The sequence below is a fragment of the Pelophylax lessonae genome (assembly GCF_965119305.1).
Source record: "Pelophylax lessonae genome assembly, chromosome: 10".
Lineage (NCBI taxonomy): Eukaryota > Metazoa > Chordata > Amphibia > Anura > Ranidae > Pelophylax > Pelophylax lessonae.
The window spans coordinates 94,465,268-94,485,144 of NC_138777.1; the positions used below are offsets into that span (position 1 = coordinate 94,465,268).

Sequence of the window (19,877 nt, forward strand, 5' to 3'; positions counted from 1 at the left end):
GTGATCCCACCTGTGGGCATGAAGCGTAAAGCATGGAAGGTATCTGAACAGCAATGATCTCCTTACGAATTGTATCAATCTTCTGTTTGAAGTGGTTGGCAATCTCCTGGGCAGTGAGTGAATCAGTGGGTGGAGGCAGTGGAGGATGGAGTACAGAATTAAAGGTAGAGAAGAGTTGCCGGGGGCTGGATGAGAAGCTGTTAATGAGAGTGATAAAATAGGTCTGCTTGGCAGTGTGGAGACTGGAATTGTATTTTTGGAGGGCAGATTTATATTGGTTGAAATATTTCTGAGGCTTAGTCTTACGCCATAGGCGCTCAAGAGCACTGCTATACTTTTTCAGACTTCTAATGTTATCTGTTTGCCAAGGTTGAAGGGGTCGGGCCTGATTTGATGTGTAGTGAGGGGGGCCAGTGTGTCCAGGGAGGCTAAGAGTGAAGCGTTGTAGACAGAAGTGGCTAGGTTGGTGCAGGACAGGGGTGCGATTTTGTCATAGAGGTGGTCGGTAGCAGAGTAGAGAAGAGAAGGGTTGAGATGGCGTAGGTTTCTGCGGGTAACTGTAAGGTAGCTGGAGGGAGAGTAGGTGGAGGAGAGGGAGAGAGTGAAACTAATAAGGTAGTGATCAGAGAGAGGGAAAGGATTGTTTGAAAGGTTGTGCGGAGTGCATAGGTGGGAGAAAACTAGGTCAAGGATATTGCCTTCAGAGTGAGTAGAAGCATGTATCCATTGCTTCAGGTCAAAGAAGGTTAGACTGAGAAGTTTGGAAGTGGCAGGAGTGTTAGTATTAATAGGGATGTTGAAGTCACCAAGAATAATTGTGGGGATTTCGGAAGAGAGAAAGTAGGGTAGCCAGGCAGAGAAGTCCTAAAGAAAGGTCGATACTGGTCCAGGTGGGCGGTAGATCACAGCTATCCTTAGAGCAAATGGGGAGAAAAGACGAATGCAGTGTACCTCAAATGAGGAGAGTGACAGAGAGGGAGGTGCGTGAAGTACTTGAAAGGTGCTATGTGGGGCTAGAAGAATCCCAACACCCCCTCCCTTGCGTCCATTGGGTCTGGGGGAGTGAGTCCATAGAAGACCACCTTGGGATAGGGCAGCAGGAGACGTAGTATCAGATTCATGAAGCCAGGTTTCGGTGATGGCGAGTAGATTAAATGAGTCAGCGATATATAGATATATATATAGATATATATAGATATATATATATATGCAATAATTGTTTACTAGGCCCCCACTCTACATTTATGGGCTTTTGCAGAATAGCAGCGACAGTAAAATATCTACAGATCAAGGGGTCTCTTGGCAAACTTTTGATGGGCGTATTTGGCAACCTGGTATTTTTTTTTCCCTTAGGCGGCCAGCTTTCCATTAAAAGTTATCCTAGCGACAGTTTCACCAAAGGATCACTTTTAAAAGCGAGAGGTGCCCACCCCCTCCCGCCACTTCCTGGTGGTTCCCAAGCTAACATTACCGATCTATGAGCCCGGGAACCATCTGGTGTCTGCAAAGTTTTCCCATAGAGATAAGCGATGACAAGATGGCAACCACTTATCTCTATGCCCTTGGAGGACCAGAGCGACGTCAACATCACTTTCAGTTCTGGGGCCATGTAAACATTTTTTTGCCAAAATCAAAAGAGAAAAAACAATTATTTTTTTAACTTTTGCTTTTAAGGGTAGAGGAGAGATTTGGTGTCTTTTATGCTGGCCATACACTATACGAAAAATCGATCAAATCCATTTTTAGATAACGAACACTCGGTTGTGAGAGCAAACGATTTTGCCATCATGTAATGACAGAATTTTGATTGATAAATCGTTCACTGGACATAATTGAATCAGTTTTTTGCTAGTTTTGTCACATATGCCTAGTGCAAACAGTTTGGACAAGAAACACATTAACCTTTCAATTTATCGTGTGTTCGGCATACATTTTCCAAACTTGTCGTCATTCTTTTTTTTTGGCTCAACTGTCACAACCGATTACTGATTTGTGCCCATTAACTGGCCAAAAAATAAACAAACTGTCCAAATGACAGATTTTTAAATGATTTTTCGTCTAGTGTATGGGCACTATTAGACCCCAGATCTCTCCATAAAGAGAACCTGTCATGCTGTATTGTTATTGCAAGGGATGTTTACATTCCTTGTGATAGCAATGAAAGTGATCAAAAACATTTTTTAAAAATAGAGTGTAAAAATGAAAAAATTATAATAAAAATTAAATAACATTTTTAAAGCTTTCCCATCGCCGCGTGCTTATGCGCTGTAGTTAACGCATACATAGGTCACACCCACGTAGGTACAACCACGTATGTAAATGGTGTTTGCACCACACATGTGAGATATGGTCTTGAACATCTGAGCGAGAGCAATAATTCTAGCACTAGACCTCCTCTGTAACTCTAAACTAGTAACTTGTAGACATTTTTAAATCCACGCCTATGGAGATTTCTAAATACCGTAGTTTGGCACCATTCCATGAGCAAGTGCAATTTTAAAGCATAACAAGTTTGACAAATACATTGAGGTCACCACAAGTACCTGTTGATTTTACATAAAGTGTGTTTATATGTTTATAATTTCTGTCTTTTTTGATAATTTTGTAATAAAATGGAAAATTGATATCAAATACTTACCGTAATTTTCCTTTCCTGATGGACTCCATGGCAGCATACGTTCGGGTAGGCTCCGCCTCCTCTTCTACCTCATAGGACCCCACTCCCATAAATCTTTGCTCCCTTTCAGCATCAGTGTTCTGTAACTAGCCTACTCAGGAATTGGGAGGGGACTCCTGCTGCCATGGAGTCCATCAGGAAAGGAAAATTACGGTAAGTATTTGATATCAATTTTCCATTTTCCTGACAGACTCCATGGCAGCATACGTTCGGGAAATAACTCGCTATACACTCCCGGGTGGGAAGATGCTGAACAAAGAAAAAACTTTAATTGGCACTGTCAACTGACAAAACTTGAACGCCAAAGTTAACTGAAGATAAAGCAGCAGGTTCAACACAGTAATGTGTAAGGAAGGTATTCACAGATGACCAAGCGGCTGCTTTGCAGATCACATCAGGCGCGACGTGTTTAGAAACTGCCCAGGACGTAGCAATGCTTCTGGTAGAATGAGCCGTAATCGCCTCTGGAGGAGCCAAGCCTTTTGCTCTATATGCCCATTGGATAGCCTGGACAATCCATGCAGCCACCGCTCTCGAAGAGGCACGCATTCCTTTCTTATTCCCATGGAGAAGAACAAACAGGAAATCCGATTGACGGAAGGATGATGTGGCCTCTAAGTATTGACTCAGAGTGTCGCCCACGTCTAGAGGATGGACTAAGGATTCCTCATCTGTTCTGAAGTTGGGAAGAACTATCTCAGAATTTTCGTGGAAGACAGATGTTACTTTAGGGTTTGACCCAGCATAGGGATTAGGACCACTCTGTCCTGAAAGAAGGTCAGAAAAGGCTCTTTGCAGCCCAGATTGTGTATCTCCGAGACCCTCTTAGCAGAGGTGATAGCCACCAGAAATACCGTCTTCAGCGTAAGCTCCCTGATGGACATGGAAGCAACCTCTTTTTAAGCAAAGAAGTCCAGGACCAACGGAAGATCCCATTTCGGGAATCTAGGCTTTCTCTGCGGCATTAGCCTGACTGCGCCCTTAAAAAAACTGTTGGATCAGTTGATGTCTTGCCCACTGAATTCCGGTGAAAGCTGAGATGGCAGAAACTTGCACCCGGAGAGAACTAACCGAGAGGGATAGATCTAAACCAGACTGCAGGAAACTCAAGATTTGTTGAATATTAGGTGCGCCTGCTGGACCCAAACTCTGGGCTTGATGACTCAAAAACCTTGCCCAGATCCTCTCATAAACTCTGTTGGTGCTAGCTCTTCTCGAGCTCATAAGAGTGGGAATCACTTCTTCTGGACATCTGAGGGCCTCCAGCCTCTCCCTCTCAAGAACCAGACCTTGAGGTGTAGACGCACAGGGCATGGATGCAGAGTAGGCCCCTGCGATAGAAGGTCTGGCCTGAGAGGCAGAGGGATCGGATCCCTGAAGCTGAGAAGGGACAGCAGAGGAAACCAAGGCCTGTTGGGCCAGAAGGGAACTATCGCTATGACCTCTACTTCCTCCATCTTCAGTCTCCGAAGGAATTGGAGTACTATTAGCACCGGTGGAAAGGCATAGGCAGTCTGGAAGTTCCATCTGTCCGTGAGGGCATCCACTCTGAAGGCTCGAGGATCCCTGAACCTCGTATAATACTTCCAAAGTTTTTTGTTGTGTGGACTCGCAAACAGATCCACCTCCGGTGAGACTCCCAGAGACAGAACCCAATTGAACACCTCCTGATGGAGGGACCACTCGTTGTTCTCCAATTGAAATCTGGACAGGAAGTCTGCTTCCGTATTCAACACCCCCGGGACAAAGACCGCTGAGAGGTTGGCCAGGTGTTGCTGGGCCCAAGACATAATTGGTTCTGTTTCTTGGAGTAGAGACATGCTGCGGGTTCCACCTTGCCTCTTGACGTATGCCACTGCCGTGGTGTTGTCCATCCTGAGTAACACTGAGGCCCCCTAAATCAGATGGTGAAAAGCCTGAAGGGCTCTGAAAGCGTCTCGTAGCTCTAGGATGTTGGACACCACCCCGTGACTGGAGAAATTCCACCTGCCTTGTGCCACTTCTGACAGGCAGTGAGCTCCCCAGCCGGTACTGCTGGCATCGGAGGTTATCGTCACCCAGGAAATTGGAGCAATTGAGTGGCAGTTGGTTAGATTCGCACGGCGTAACCACCAAGGAAGGCACCCTTTCATGAATGGTGTTAGGTAAATAATTTGTGACAGGTTCTCTGTCGTCCACTGGTGGAGAAACCCCTTCTGAAAGGGTCTCAGCCTCCACAAAGCCCACTTCACCATGGGCGAGGTAGCTACTAGAGTGCCTACCACCTTTAGACACTGACGAGCAGTGAGATGGGAGGCAGCGAGAGCGAGAGCCACCCTGCTCTGAACAACTGGAATTTTCTCTTCTGGTAGAGATATGGTGCAATTCATTGTGTTGAACAGTGCTCCGAGAAATACCAGGGACTGCGTGGGCACCAGATGGCTTTTCTCTAAATTCAGAATCCACCCGAACTCCTGAAGAGTAAGGATCACCTGCTCCAGATGTATCAGTAGCTGGGACCTGTCCTGGGACAGAAGAAGGAGATCGTCCAGGTAATGATGTAATCTGAAACCTCTGGTTCTGATGAGAGCCACGATTGCCAACAAAGTCTTGGAGAAGGTGCGAGGCGAAGTCGAGAGCCCAAAGGGAAGACATGTAAATTGCATGTGGACATGATTGACAGCAAACCGGAGGAACTGATGATACTCTTTTGCCACAGGAACGTGGAAGTACGCATCTTTTAGGTCTATTAATGCCAACCAATCTCCTGGGAGAACCGAATGCTGTATTGTGATTAGGGACTCCATCTTGAATCTCTCTCGATGGATAGATCTGTTGAGATATGTGAGATCTATTACCGGGCGCCATGTGCCGTTCTTTTTCTGGACGAGGAAGAGAGGTGAATATACTCCCTGACCTCTTTCCTCTTCGGGAACTAGTACGACAGCTCGCTGATCCAGTAGGGTATCCACATAACTGAGGAGGACCTTCTTTTTTTCTGCTGCAGAAGGAAGAGAAGTTGCAACGAACCTGGGTTTGGGAATGTTGTCGAACGCCCAAGAGTGCCCTTGGGACACAATATTTAAAACCCAGGGATCCTGGATCGAGGCCGCCCAGACGTCCCGAAATTGGAGCAACCTGGCCCCTACCGGAACAGACTGGACGGGCCCAACCTCAAAAGGATTTGGTGGCCTCCCGGTCACCGGACGAAGGGCCCTTGGGACCTTTCTGAAAAGAGGTCTGTCTTGACTTCCAGCTTCTCCCGTAGGATTTTCCTGGTCTGTAGCTGCGCGCTTCCCTACAGCGATTAGTGTTTTGTCTCCTTGGGAAAGAGCGCTTCTGAGCGCCTGGGAGTTTGTCCTGAGGAAGGAACCCAGATTTTCCACCCGTGGCCCGAGTTATGGCTGCATCTAATTTATTCCCAAAGAGGGAAGAGCCCTCAAAGGGAATCCTACACCATGCCTGTTTAGAGGCAGCATCGGCAACCCAAGGCCGAAGCCAAAGGGCACGTTTGGCCGTAACGGAGGCCAGCATAACCCGGGCCAAGAGGCGAATGGTGTCCAAGGAAGCCTCCCCCAAGAAGCCCGCAGCCATCTTCAGCTCCTGGATAGGAGAGCTTTGAAGCACTTCCTCCGAAACTCCTCCAAGAGTATCTTCGAGGGCATTAACCCAAACCTCCATGGCCTTAGAAATTGTAGCTAAAGCCATTGCTGGCTTACAGGCCATGCCGGCTGAGAGATATGCTCGTTTAAGGTCAGCGTCAATCCTCCGATCCAAAAATCTCTAAATGATGCTGTATCCTCCATTGGGAGAGTGACGTGTTTCGCCAGACGCATCACTGCGGCATCCACACTAGGAGACGACTCCAAATATTTCACCTTTTCCTGCTTAAAAGGATAGAGCTTCGCTATTTTAGTGGTCATGGAATTTTTCCTTTCCACTTTGCTCCATTCTTCAGACATTATGTCTCCGAGTTCCTCTAGAAATGAGAAATTCAAGCGCTCTTTGCATAACTGCTTGAAATATTTCTTCTGCTTAGGAGAAGAGACAGCAGGATCCTCCCAATCAAGGGCCTCTCTCACCGCTTTAACTAACGGGGACACGAGAGCAAACTCAAATCCAGTACCGGAGTCATCCAAATCAGAATCGGACTTTGACGGGAGAATAGATGGATGGCTGGTTTGGGAAAACTCAAATGGATCTTGAACCGACAAATCTCTGTCAGGAGAGCGTGACGGACCTGCAGAAGGGCTTGGCTTATGCAACTCAGCAAGAGAGTCCTTTAAAACTCTACGCACCACCTCCTCAATATGTTGGTCCGTCTTTTCCCTTTCACCCGTAGCTTGGGTATAACAGGGTTTACACAGGGAGGAACCGTCTGGTATCAGGGTACGGCAACCCCAGCATTTTTTCCCCTGCGGGCGTTCTGAGCGGCCATGGTGCGAGGAAGACTGGCCATCACGTCCCCTCCCATGGGGGGAGCTGCGCTTAGATTTAGATGAGGAGCGCCGGTGCTGCGTATTTGAATGACTGTCTTCACTGCGTGTGCGGGGCTGTTGGTCAGACCTAAGAGAGCTGAGACAGATACATACAGCAAGACATAAGAAAAAATGAAAGAGACACAGAGCATTTAAACGATCAAAACCAGCACATACCTAGAAAGAGCAGGCTGGCCACTGGGGGGGCTATAGCTCCATACTCCATAGCTCGAGTAATCTCAATGGTGCAATAGAAGAAAAGATATGTACCTTAATAGGAAGAGGACATAGACCATCAGTCCCATTTACCCAAAAGCAAGACCCTCAAGGGGAAGGAATCGTCTTACCTTGACCACAGGACCAGAGTCTGGGGAGGCTACCGATGTGTCGACCTTCCCACCAGCTCCGGTCTGATCGTAGGTTTAAACAGACCGCCGGACCCGCGACGCGCCGTATTGGGCAACCGCGCGTGACGTCAGATCCCGCTACTGCGCATGCGCGACGATTCCACTACTCGGCGCGTACTGCGCATGCTCAGATGCGCCGGACAACCCGGAAGTGGCGGAAAAGACCGTGGCGGCGGCCATGAAAACAAACAAGTAAGTTCTAAAGCCCGCAAAACTAGCTACACTTGGAGCAGTAAAAATAAAAACAACCTAGACACGAGCAGGAATAAAAAGGCACTATAGAAGGAAGATAATACGAAATAAGGAATAAGAAATGGTCCCATATAAGGGCTTACCACCCTCCGATAGCATAACCGAGTCCAGGAGACGCAACACCGGCTTGTGCCTTCAGGCAATAAAGGGCCACCCGCAGCAGCAGGGCTCTCTCGGCCAAACCACATAGCTCCTGCTAAGGGTCTCTTCCATTGCCCCCTCCATACCCCGCTAAAAGCCAGGGCTTATCGGAGACTCCAAAACTCAGTCTGCCACCGATATACAGGACCGGATAGTAGGAACATCAAACATATGTATGAGGAGGACGAAAAAGGAACACTGATGCTGAAAGGGAGCAAAGATTTATGGGAGTGGGGTCCTATGAGGTAGGAGAGGAGGCGGAGCCTACCCGAACGTATGCTGCCATGGAGTCTGTCAGGAAAGAGATATATATATATATATCTTTTGCGTCACATATATTATATCATTACCAGTGGCAGCCCGTGCATAGCGGGCGCCAGGGCGCCGCCCCCCTACCCCTAAAAAAAAGAAAAAAAATGACAAAGCGAACAAATAAAGTTTTACAAAAAAAAAAATTGGGTTCGCCGGCCTTTGTAATGGAAGTGGTGGCTAGGGGGGGGTGGGGTTATGTCCCAGAAGAGGCGCCGATCGTCAGCCTTCTGGGGGCGTAACCCGATCGCAAGTCCTTGCGATTGGACACCCCCACTTTCGGATATCCTGGCTGTGATTGGTCCAGTCTCCAGCCTGGACCAATCATCATCCAGGACATCCGATCCCTGACGTCACAATGGGGGCGGTGCCGGTGCGTTTTATACAAAAAGAAATGGGGTATATTTTTTTTTAATAATTAAAGTGTATTTTTTCCAAACAAATTGCAGTTAAAAAACCACTGCATAAAAACCCTGTGACAAAAAAAAATGTAAATGACCACCATTTTATTCTCTAGGGTCTCTGCTAAAAATATATATATATATAAAATGTTTGGGGGTTCTAGGTAATTGTCTAGCAAAATATACTGATATTTTTGGTTTTTTTTGTCAGAAAAAGGCTGGGCTCTTGAGTGGCTAAGGCCTCATGGAATTTTATCAGCTTTTGTGGTATTATATGTAACTGATAGTTCACAAGATTAGTATTATATGACCTTTGCGCCTAAAAATATTGCTATTCTCCAGATGACATTAGAGTGAGTTTTTACAAGGAGTCTACTGAGAAGAGGAGGAAAAGAAGACATTTAGACTCCATTCACACCTGCGCGCATTGTTTTCAGGGGTTTTTCAGGTGTTTTTTGCAGGTGTTTTGAGGCAGGCATTGACATTGAGCTTCAAGCATTTTGCTTCAGGAGACAAAACGCTCAGATGTGAACAGGGCCCATTGAAATAAATGGGATTTTCAGAGATGAACGTTTTACGAGCTGAAAAATGCTCAGGTGCGAACAGGGCCTTAGTGCCGGTTCACATTTGTGCGATCACAGAGATCCACCAGTTTGTATGGCTGAATTCGCACCACAATCGCATTAAAACTCGCACAGGACCCTTTTTTTGATCCTCAGCAGAATCGGATCGCATGGTGGTTCACACTAGTGCGATCCGATTTTGTGAGAACTTTCAGATCGCACTGCAATATGCGATCTGATCTGACACCCCCAGCGTATCGCATATGGCAGTGTGAACTGCCAGGGGTGCGGGTGCGATGTGAGAACACGCTGTATATTCGCAGAGTTCCCGCATTGCACAAATGTGAACCGGCACTTAAGGTGGTAAATCAAATAATGATACAGAATCATGAGACATAGAGGTCTTTAATTGTCAGTTTGTGCATTAACCACCTTGGCGGTAATCCCGAGCGTGACTCGGGGTTGATTTTTTCTATCAGGAGCGGTAACCCCGAGTCACGCTCGGGGTGGATGTGCAGAGAGCACAGCGGTGTTCTCTTACCTTCTCCTGGCGATCCAGCGATGATTTCTCATTGCTGAGATCGCCAGCCGAGAGTCCCGCCGCTCCTCCGTCCTCCGTCGGTGTGATGACTTCCTAGTTCCGTTACCTGCAGCAGCAATGCTGCATGGGAGCGGAACTAGGGAGGGAAATTAAAAAAAAAAAAAAACGTTGCACAAAACACAAAACACATTTTATATTATATTATATATATATATATATATATATATATATATATATATATATATATATATATGCATATATATATATATATATGCATATATATATATACTGGTGTGTGTATATATATATATGTATATATATATATATATATATATATATACATACATATGTGTGTGTATATATATATATATATATATATATATATATATACATGCACACACACACACATATATATAAAATTATATTATTGATTCAATTATAATTCATGCGTTATATATTATATATATATATATATATATATATATATATATATACACACACATATATCTATATATAATATATAATGCATGAATTATAATCTAATCAATAATATAATTTTATTATATATATTATATATTAAATAATAAAATAATATTATTGATTCGATTATAATTCACACGTTTGTGTTTCAAATTTATCACATCTGGGATGTCTACTAAAGTCTTGTTTTAGTCAGGTTTAAGTCAGTAATTACTAAGAATTGTAGGCCTATAATACATAACGCCAAATTTCCATGAAAACAATTGTACCCCTTTTGGTATGTAATTCCTGACATAATTATACCGCCGGGGAGGTTAACAACATGATTACACACGGCTATTATATTTTTGAACTGAAGATTTTGTTGCAAAAACTTTCAAGAATACCTGTATATATTCAATTGGCTTTGTGAATATTTGATTTGATTTGATTGATTTTGACTTTTATTTGATACTTTATGTACAACATAAAATGTATGCAATGCATTGTGCATAGTTAACACATTTTAATTGTTAATCTTGATTTTTCATGTCTTTGATTTTGAAAGATGGATAAAAGAGAAGTGGATGTGTACAGACGACCAAATTGGAGGTTTTCTTTTTATGAAGTTAAAGTTAGAATGAAGTTTTGGTACAGACTGGTTGTTAAAGAAAACAGTTCTTTGTTGATTTTTTTAAAAATAATCTCCTCTGCCTGTCTAAATTTCATTCCTATAAACCTGATGATTACAGATTGTTTTGTCCAGAATGACTGTATGCATAGGGACTGCATTATAGCTGAAATCTATGTTACTTGATATTAGTATGTGAGCCCCAATTTTCAAAAATCAGATAACTTTTGTGTGGATACTTTATTCCTTATCAGATTGGGGATTCTGTAATAAATGTATAAAAATGCAAAAAATGGGTTACCTACCTGACTACAGCTGGCAGTCCTGTAGGGGACCACCCCTATCTCCATGTTCTTGCTCATTGCTGTCCTTAGTCCTATAAACTTTGTTGATGTCCCTATGACAACAATGAGCCATAGGCCAGGCTGGTTGTAAACAGAGACTTGTCACAACTAGGAAGCCGGAAACTCCTCATTCACTGTGAAAACACACACATTCTTCTCTGTTATCTGATACTATGACTACAAGGTGTGGAAAGCTTTAACCGCTTTACTGCCAAAAAAGCCAGAAAAAACGGTTAAACTAAACTTTTCCCCATATACCTTCTGTCATATGCCATACTGCTCTATTTTAATGTATAACTAAAAGCAAAACTTTTTTTAACTTCTGGATTGAGCGCAGAGGTATTAGAACCCCTGTCAGTTTTTATTGCCATCTGTACCCCTGTTAACCAGTTGATGACTGCCCGCCGCAGATGTACTGCCGCAGGCAGCTGCTCCTAGGCGAATCGCCATACATGTACGGCGCTCGCTCTCAGGAGTCAGCGGGGAAGCCGTTGCATGTGTCAGGTGGCTCCGATTGCCGCCTGACACCCGCCATCATTCCCCGCTGAGAAAGGAGGAAGGTTGGCTGTTGTAAACACAGCTGACTGTCCTTCTCCCTGGAATGATCACAGAGCTCATGTGATCCTTCTATATAGGATCACATGTCTCTATGGTCATCTCAGAAGCCACACCCCCCCACAGTTAGAATCACTCCCCTAGGCTTACATTTAACCCCTTGATCACCCACAGGGTTAACCCCTTCCCTGCCAGTGTCATTATTACAGTATCAGATTGGAATCCAGCGAGCTACCCCCCTAATCTAGATTTTACAACAGCCGCAAACACCTCACTCCTCAGAAAGTGCTCTGTGCCATAAATACAATAAATAGTGTTGCGCAAGAGTAAAAATCTGCCTAGTTGCTATTTCACCGATATCGGTGACCAATCCAGATTGTACTGTGTATGGTGGGCTATCCAAAAATGTGAAATAAAATAAAATAAAATAAACCTGTGTGATATAAATTGTTTTGTGAAAAGTCAATGTTTTGATGTGATTCCAATGCTGAGTATATAAATAAATGTGTAACCCGCTTCAATAATCATACAGTGTTACCAAATATAAAGTGCTGTGTGCTGATACCGTTGTGTTTAAAAAATCCTTGCAATCAATATTTGCTATGTTCTCTCATGCAAACTGAAACCAATATATATAAAAGATTCTAATATATATAAATAGTCCATAAAGTGCTTATAAGTGTTATAATCTGTGAGTCCTTAATATAAAGAAAAATCCCCCTGAGGAAGACATGAGGTCCCTGTGTCGTCACGTGTAGGGGAGGGGCTAGGACGGACGGAGCGTTGCACCCAGCGTAGGTGAGGCTGTCGGGCAGACCAAGGAGGACGGTCGCAAGCCGAGGCGGCTCCCTATTTATCCGAAAGGCATCCGGGAACGGTTAAATCGATTCATACGTGCATACATGCACCTGGAAATGTGAGTGTACAACTTTTCACTTGGCATTTAATAAAAAGTATAAAACTATATAAGCACTATCTGGAGCTATCTCTTTCACATGGTATAGTCCCCTATGGAGTGTTGGAGTTACATGTAGGAGGATACTGCCAGCGATCTTTCGGTATCTCTGTGGAAGGGAGGAGAAGTGCCCCAGAGGAGTTAATATTGTATACGATTAGAGGCATATCTATATCGGTCTTAAGGTGAGCGCCCAATCACGAGGGGGTGCATGGAGTTTGGTGATATATCGGTCAAGCATACCGGTTCGGAACACACCCGCATGTCCACAGACTTGGTGGATTGACAGGGCCGGACTGGGAATAAAAACCAGCCCTGGAAATAATTTCATACCAGCCCCATAGCATTATTATACCGGCCCAACAGCATAACGCCATTTACGCCAAGAAAATTCCGGTTAAAAGTGGTGAAGGTGGAGCAATCCAGGGGGACCTGTGTGTGTGTGTGTGTGTGTGTGTGTGTGTGTGGGGGGGGTAATGATATAAGGGGAGCCTTTATATTAATGCCCTCTTACATTATTGTATTCCCCTTCCCCCCTTACATCACTGACCCTCCCCCTTCAGACTTGCCTGATGGCGCTGTCCCTGACCTCCTCTCACCTTTTGCGCAAACCAATCAATATACGCCTATTGGGACTTGTTGTCCTCCGCTAGTTGGGGGAGGGTAACATATCCTCAGTTCTGAAGGGTTCATGCTGGGACTTGCAGTTCTTCGCTTTAGGGAGGGTCACATCCCCCAAAAGTGACAGAGTACAAGTCCCAACATGAACCCCTCAGAGGTGAGGATGTGACACCCCCCCCCCCAACTAGTGGAGGACAGCAAGTCCTCCTCCCATCCCTCTGCAGGTGTCATCTGCTTCCACCTCGTCCTGCCTAGCAAACACAATAGACTTCTGCTCACTTCCAGTGCTTCCTCTCTCCAAACCACATCTGCAAGAGCTTCAAATCAGTTTTTTTTATTTACCTGGTTACAGCAGACTCCCACCGCCTCAATACAGTACATCCCACCAGGCATCTTCTGGCTGCAGTGCCCACATCTTCTTTTCAAATGTGGCGGGCTGCAGAAGGGGGGGGGGGGCAGCTAACATTCGATCTCTAATGCTGATTGGCTGAGAGGTGGCGGGCGGAGCAATTGTTGCAGCCGCAGAGACTCGGATCACATCGTCTCGGGCGGCTGGCTCTCGAGCATCTCCTGAACTGCGCATGTGCAGTTTCGAGCCGAGCTGGTCAAAGGACGGTCGGTTTGTGTTCAGTTCACGGCTCCTGGGCGCAGGTCAGAAAAGGACTTTGACGCCCCTCCCCTCTGTGTCATTTCACAGCGCACCCGCTCTTCTTTGTACCCGGCCACCGTGACCCGCCCGGGATCGGTCCTGGGCAGGCACCGCAGCAGCTGCCCAGCCCCAAAGCGGCCCCAGGGCAGGCAGCCTACCGGGAAAATTCCCGGTATCCCGCTAGGCCAGTCCGGCCCTGTGGATTGAGCACCTGCAGCTGATTATTCCACAAGCACCTGGCACTTTTTCTTTATATTAAGGACTCACAGATTATAACACTTATAAGCACTTTATGGACTATTTATATATATTAGAATCTTTTATATATATTGGTTTCAGTTTGCATGAGAGAACATAGCAAATATTGATTGCAAGGATTTTTTAAACACAACGGTATCAGCACACAGCACTTTATATTTGGTAACACTTTATGATTATTGAAGCGGGTTACACATTTATTTATATACTCAGCATTGGAATCGCATCAAAACATTGACTTTTCACTAAACAATTTATATCACACAGGTTTATTTTATTTTATTTTACATTTTTGGATAGCATACCATACACAGTACAATCTGGATTGGTCACCAATATCGTTGAAATAGCAACTAGGCAGATTTTTACTCTTGCGCAACACTATTTATTGTCATTATTACAGTAACAGTGCATTTTTGTTTATAGCGCAAAAAATAAAAATCGCACAGGTGATCAAATACCACCAAAAGAAAGATCTATTTATGGGAAAAAAAAGGACGTAAATGTTGTTTGGGTACATCGTTGCACGACCGCGCAATTGTCCGTTAAAGTAACACAGTGCCGAATCGTAAAATAGGGCCTGGTCAGGAAGGGGGCAATTCCCTAAAGTGGTTAAGGAGATTCATGCTCTCTATTTGTCATTGAAAGGTAAAGTCAAACAAAAACTCACATTTTGGGCTGTCCCCAGAAAAGTAATAGAGGGGAAATCTTCCAATGGAGACACTAGTTCTGGTGACCAGGTGGTCCCCAAGGAACTCTTTTAATTTGCAGGGATTTCCTCTCACTTCCTGTTTGGCTATGGGATAGGAAGTGAAGGTAAATCTCTGCAATGTGACACGGATGGCAAAAAAAAAAAAAAAAAAACATCTGAATTTTATAACCCTCCCTTGTTCTATCCAAAATGGAAAAAAAAAAAAAAAAACGGTTTTGCCTATATTTCTATTTTAATACAGGGGAAAAGAAGGTCCTTAGTTTTTGTGAAGATTGTAATATATATTTATAGGAACCTAACACTAGAGAACAATCATACCACCAAAAGACCTCTTCTTCAGCCAGAGCATGAGTATACCAATATGTCAATGGCCATGAACTCTAATATTTAGGAGGATTAAAGTGCACCTGGCTTAGGGAAATGTGTGGACTGCCATTGATTAGTGTCTTATGAAAATGCTAGTTGCCTGGCTGAAACATTTGCGCTCTGTTTATTTGCTACGTGGACTATCCTTTTCTTATCGCTACAGGTGCATGCCTGAGTGGAGGTTTGTGAGCTGCAGATGATTCTATGGGACATTTATACAACCAGTAGCTTGTTGGGATCCTTTGTGTAATAAGCCAGTGATTTTACTGACCAATCAGACATCAGCTCTTTTGAATTATCTGCTGTAACAGTGTGGTAGACCTAGGGGAACCTGTCATTTCAAACACACAGACGGAGATTTACTAAAACCAGAGCACTCCGAATCTGGTGCCGCTGTGCATGGTAGCCAATCAGCTTTTAACTTTAGCTTGTTCAAATAAAGTGATTGTAAAGTCTTGTTTCTTTAAAAAAAACAAAAAACAAACCTGTTATACTTACCTGCTCTGTGTAGTGGTTTTCACACAGTGGCCCAGCTCCTCCTCTTCATAGGTCCCTCTACTGTGCTCCTGGCCCTTCCCTCCTTTTGAGTGCCCCCATAGCAAGCAGCTTACTGTGGGGGCACCTGAGACAAGTCATAGCTCCCTTTCTCCATTCAGACACAGAGCCATGACCCAGCCGATCCCCCTCTCTCCTGATTGTCTAACTGACTTTCATTGACAGTAGTGGGAGCCAATCATGCTGCGCTACTGTCTTAGCCAATGAGGAGGGGAGTCACAGGCAGCTGAGACATTCCTGCAACATCGCTGGATCTAGATGGGCTTTTAGGGGGGCTGCTGGACACAGAAGGTTTTTTATATAGCATAAAATAGAATGCACTAAGATAAAAAAAATCTTCTGTCTTTACAATTCCTTTAAGCTTTGATAAGGAGTTAAAGAAGCGGAACCTTTTCTATGCAGATCTTCACCAGATTTTGCATTGTCCAGTTTTAGTAAATAACCCTCACAGACTATGTTTTTGAACCAGTAAAAGTGTGACTGAGGTGTGATAATATGTTCAGGGCATTATTACAACATTGTCACCTTTTAAATGTGCATGGAGGTATTTTTGATAAATAAGCTTTGTTTGATAAATTTACAATCTTTGTACATAAAGCAACCTGATAATTAAACACGTTGTTTAACCAATTTATGTTTTGATGATTACTCACTTGTGGTTTGAAATTGCTGGTGTTTGTGGATACGTTTATTTAACAATCACGTGTACCCTAAATTATTATGTGTTTTTTTTTTTTTTACTTTTGTTTCCTTATTATAGTTGCCTGGCTTCAGTGCTGCAGGGAAGTCAAAGCTCATGATCAGTACAGTCATTCTGGGTCATAGCATGACAGCCAGGTAACTAACATTTTCAGATTGAAGGAAATTGGCAAAATGGCAGCGGAGGGCGCACAAAAAGTGGGTTAAAAGACCCTAAGCATCATTCAACCCGGAAGACAGTTGGTGCTGCATTGCAGAAGTGACAGCACTGGAGAAAGTGGGAGTATTGCTGCAAGAACTGCTTTATTAACTACTTGACGCTCGCGCTATAGCCGAAAGACGGCTACAGCGCAGACCTTAATTGCTGGGAGGGCGTACATTGACGTCCTTCCGTGCACGAGCAGCCTGCGTGCTCCCTGCTGAGCCCGCCCGGCTCGCTCTGTGATCAGCGAGTCCATGAGACTCGCCTGATCACAGATCAGAGTAAGGGGGGGGGGGGTCCGCCCCCTTACCACATGATCAGCTGTCAGCCAATAACAGCTGATCATGTGAAGTAAACAGAAGCCGGCGATCAGCTGTTTTTTTATCCTCACACGAGAAAAAAAAAAAAAAAAACGATCGCCGCTGCTGTCAGAAGGACATCTGTTCCAAAGAGGAGAGGGCAAATTGTGCCCACCTGTGCCACCTACCAGTGCCCACCAGTGTTACACACCACTGCCCACCAGTGCCACCTACCAGTGCCCACCAGTGCCACCTACCAGTGCCCACCAGTGCCGTCTGCCAGTGCCCACTAGTGCCATCTACCAGTGTCCACCAGCGCCACCTACCAGTGCCAACTATCAGTGCTCACCAGTGCCAACTATCAGTGCCAATCAGGGCCCCATCATAAGTGTCACCTACCAGTGCCTATCATTGCCCATCAGTACCATCCATCAGTGCCACCTATTAGTGCCCATCAGTGCCCATGAGTGCTGCCTATTAGTGCCCTTCAGCGCCACCTACCAGTGCCCTTCATTGCCGCCCATCAGTGCCCATGGGTGCCACCCATCACTGCCCCCTATTAGTGCTGCCTTATCAGTGCCGCCTTATCGGTGCCACCTTATCAGTGCTCATCAGTGCAGCCTCATCAGTGTCGCCTAGCAGTGCAGCCTATCAGTGCCCAACAGTGCAGCCAATCAGTGCCCATCAGTGCAGCCTATCAGTGCCCATCAGTGCAGCCTATTGGTGCCTATCAGGGCCCATCAGTGCCGCCTCATCAGCGTACATCAATGAAGGAGAAAAATTACCTGTTTGAAAAATTTTATAACAAACTATAAAAACTGTTTGTTTGTTTGTTTTTTTTTTTTCAAAATTTTGGGATTTTTTTGTTTGTTCAGCAAAAAATAAAAACCCCAGTAGTGATTAAATACCACCAAAAGAAAGCTCTATTTGTTTAAAAAAAATTATAAAAATGTAATTTGGGTTCAATGTTGTATGACCACGCCGTTGTCATTCAAAGTGCGACAGCGCTGAAAGCTGAGAATTGGCCTGGGCAGGAGGGGGGTTTAAGTGCCCTGTAGGCAAGTGGTTAATTTACTAGCAAAGAACAAATCATTTTTTAAAAATATTCTGGAGTTGGGCTTTAAAGTCTCTATTGTAGGTTTTGTTGTACTGCTAACCGCAAGATTTTTATTGCTGCCGAATGTTAAATCAGATAAAATAAGCTGATCAGGTAATATGATCAGCAAGTTCAAGGATGTGTGCTTTAACCTAAGATTAATGTTTTCCCCATAAACTAAGTAAGCGGAAGTCCATGTCGTCCCAATTATAACCCTCATTTTCTTCTAGCAGTTGAATTATATTTTTTAGGGCACCAATGTCTTTTGTAGAAAAATCCTTCCAATCCATCTCCTGCTCTGACTTTTTCTTTTTTACAATCTTTAAATATTCGTACGCCAATTAACAAGCAAATAGATTCAAATATTTTATAGTTTCAAAACAATCTATCATATTTGTATGGAAAAAAACGTAGGTCTAACTAAAATCTCAATTTCAGTTTGGTATAGCTTGAAGGAAAATAGATTTATAACCTCCAATCTATCATTTTCTATAGTTGTTTGACCACATAACAATCAAGTTTGTTTAGAGCTTTCTTGTTGCCTGACGGGGACTGTTCTAAAAAAAACAAATTACCCAGAATACTACCGGTATTAGTTTTGTGAGTAGCTCACAAGTTTTTTGTAGGTGTGTCTGTATTTGTGGTTAATATAATTTGTGCATTGGTTAGTGTTGTTTCTCCTCTTCCATTGGTTCTATGTGTTGATTTGGCCATAATCTTAGGCATTACAACTCGAGATGTGTCATTCTTTGCACCATCACTAGATTGGGCCAGGCATAGACAGCCTAGTGTGCAGATATTTGCTCGTTTCCAGCTCTAAAAATCTCTGAATGAAAAAAAACAGGATGATGGTACACTATGTAAAAGAGCCCAAAGTTGCCTAGGGTATTGCGTATTGACTAGTGATCGACCGATATCGTTTTTAATGCTGATACCGATACCGATATTTTGGTCATCGGATATCGGTATCGGCCGATATCCACCAATATTTTCGGACATGTAAAAAAATGTTTTTTTGTCTTTTTTCTAAAGGTACTCTTGTGGAGGGATCTGGGGGTCTAAAAGACCCCAAACCCCTCCTCGGCACCAAAAAGCATTCAAAACGCCAAGTTTGGCTGTTTTGAATGCTGTCAGTTTTTTTAATTCGGCCCCGAGTACCCGGAAGTGATGTCATGACATCACTTCCAGGTTTTTTACATGGAGACGCAGTGCACCGGGTCTTCTCTTCGGCATCGGCGGCGGTGGAGGTAGGATGCCCAGGTCTCCCGGTGGGATGGGAGACCCGGGCGAGCCACGGAAGGTGGCGGGAGGGGGGGACATCCCCTCCCGCTCCTTGTAATGACAGCCGAGCGGCTTCTCAGCTGCATCGGTTGTCATTGCAAGTCAGAAGACCGTCGGCTATGGACACCAGTACGGGGGGGTGCCTCTAGCTGCAGGCATCACCCCGGTACAAGCACTTTCCCTAAATATCTGCAATATCGGTAAATCCAAAGGCCGATTCCGATATATTGGTGAAAGTGCATATAGGCCCCCGATATATCGGTGTTCCCGATAATCGTTTGATCCCTAGTATTGACCACTGAAAAATAAAGTGTTATGCACAGCCAAAAGAAAAGACATAACAACAGGTCTGAAATCATGATGAAAATGGTGTATGATGAAGTAAAACATGTCATCATCAAAAAACCAGCCCATCTGTAAACGTTCTGTATATACAGACATCATCAT

General features: G+C 44.4%; 1 protein-coding gene across 1 annotated transcript in view; it reads right to left on the bottom strand.

Annotated features, from left to right (window-relative positions):
* LOC309565970 (lamin tail domain-containing protein 2-like) overlaps positions 1–11,239 on the bottom strand; it is a gene marked incomplete at its 3' end in the record, with an annotated part of 116,136 nt that extends 104,897 nt beyond the window's left edge. The window contains exon 1 of the mRNA XM_082270997.1: positions 11,144–11,239. Within this exon, the coding sequence (XP_082127123.1) occupies positions 11,144–11,200 (57 nt within the window). The 5' untranslated portion in view covers positions 11,201–11,239. The remainder of the gene's footprint in view (positions 1–11,143) is intronic.
* Positions 11,240–19,877: the final 8,638 nt, after the last annotated feature.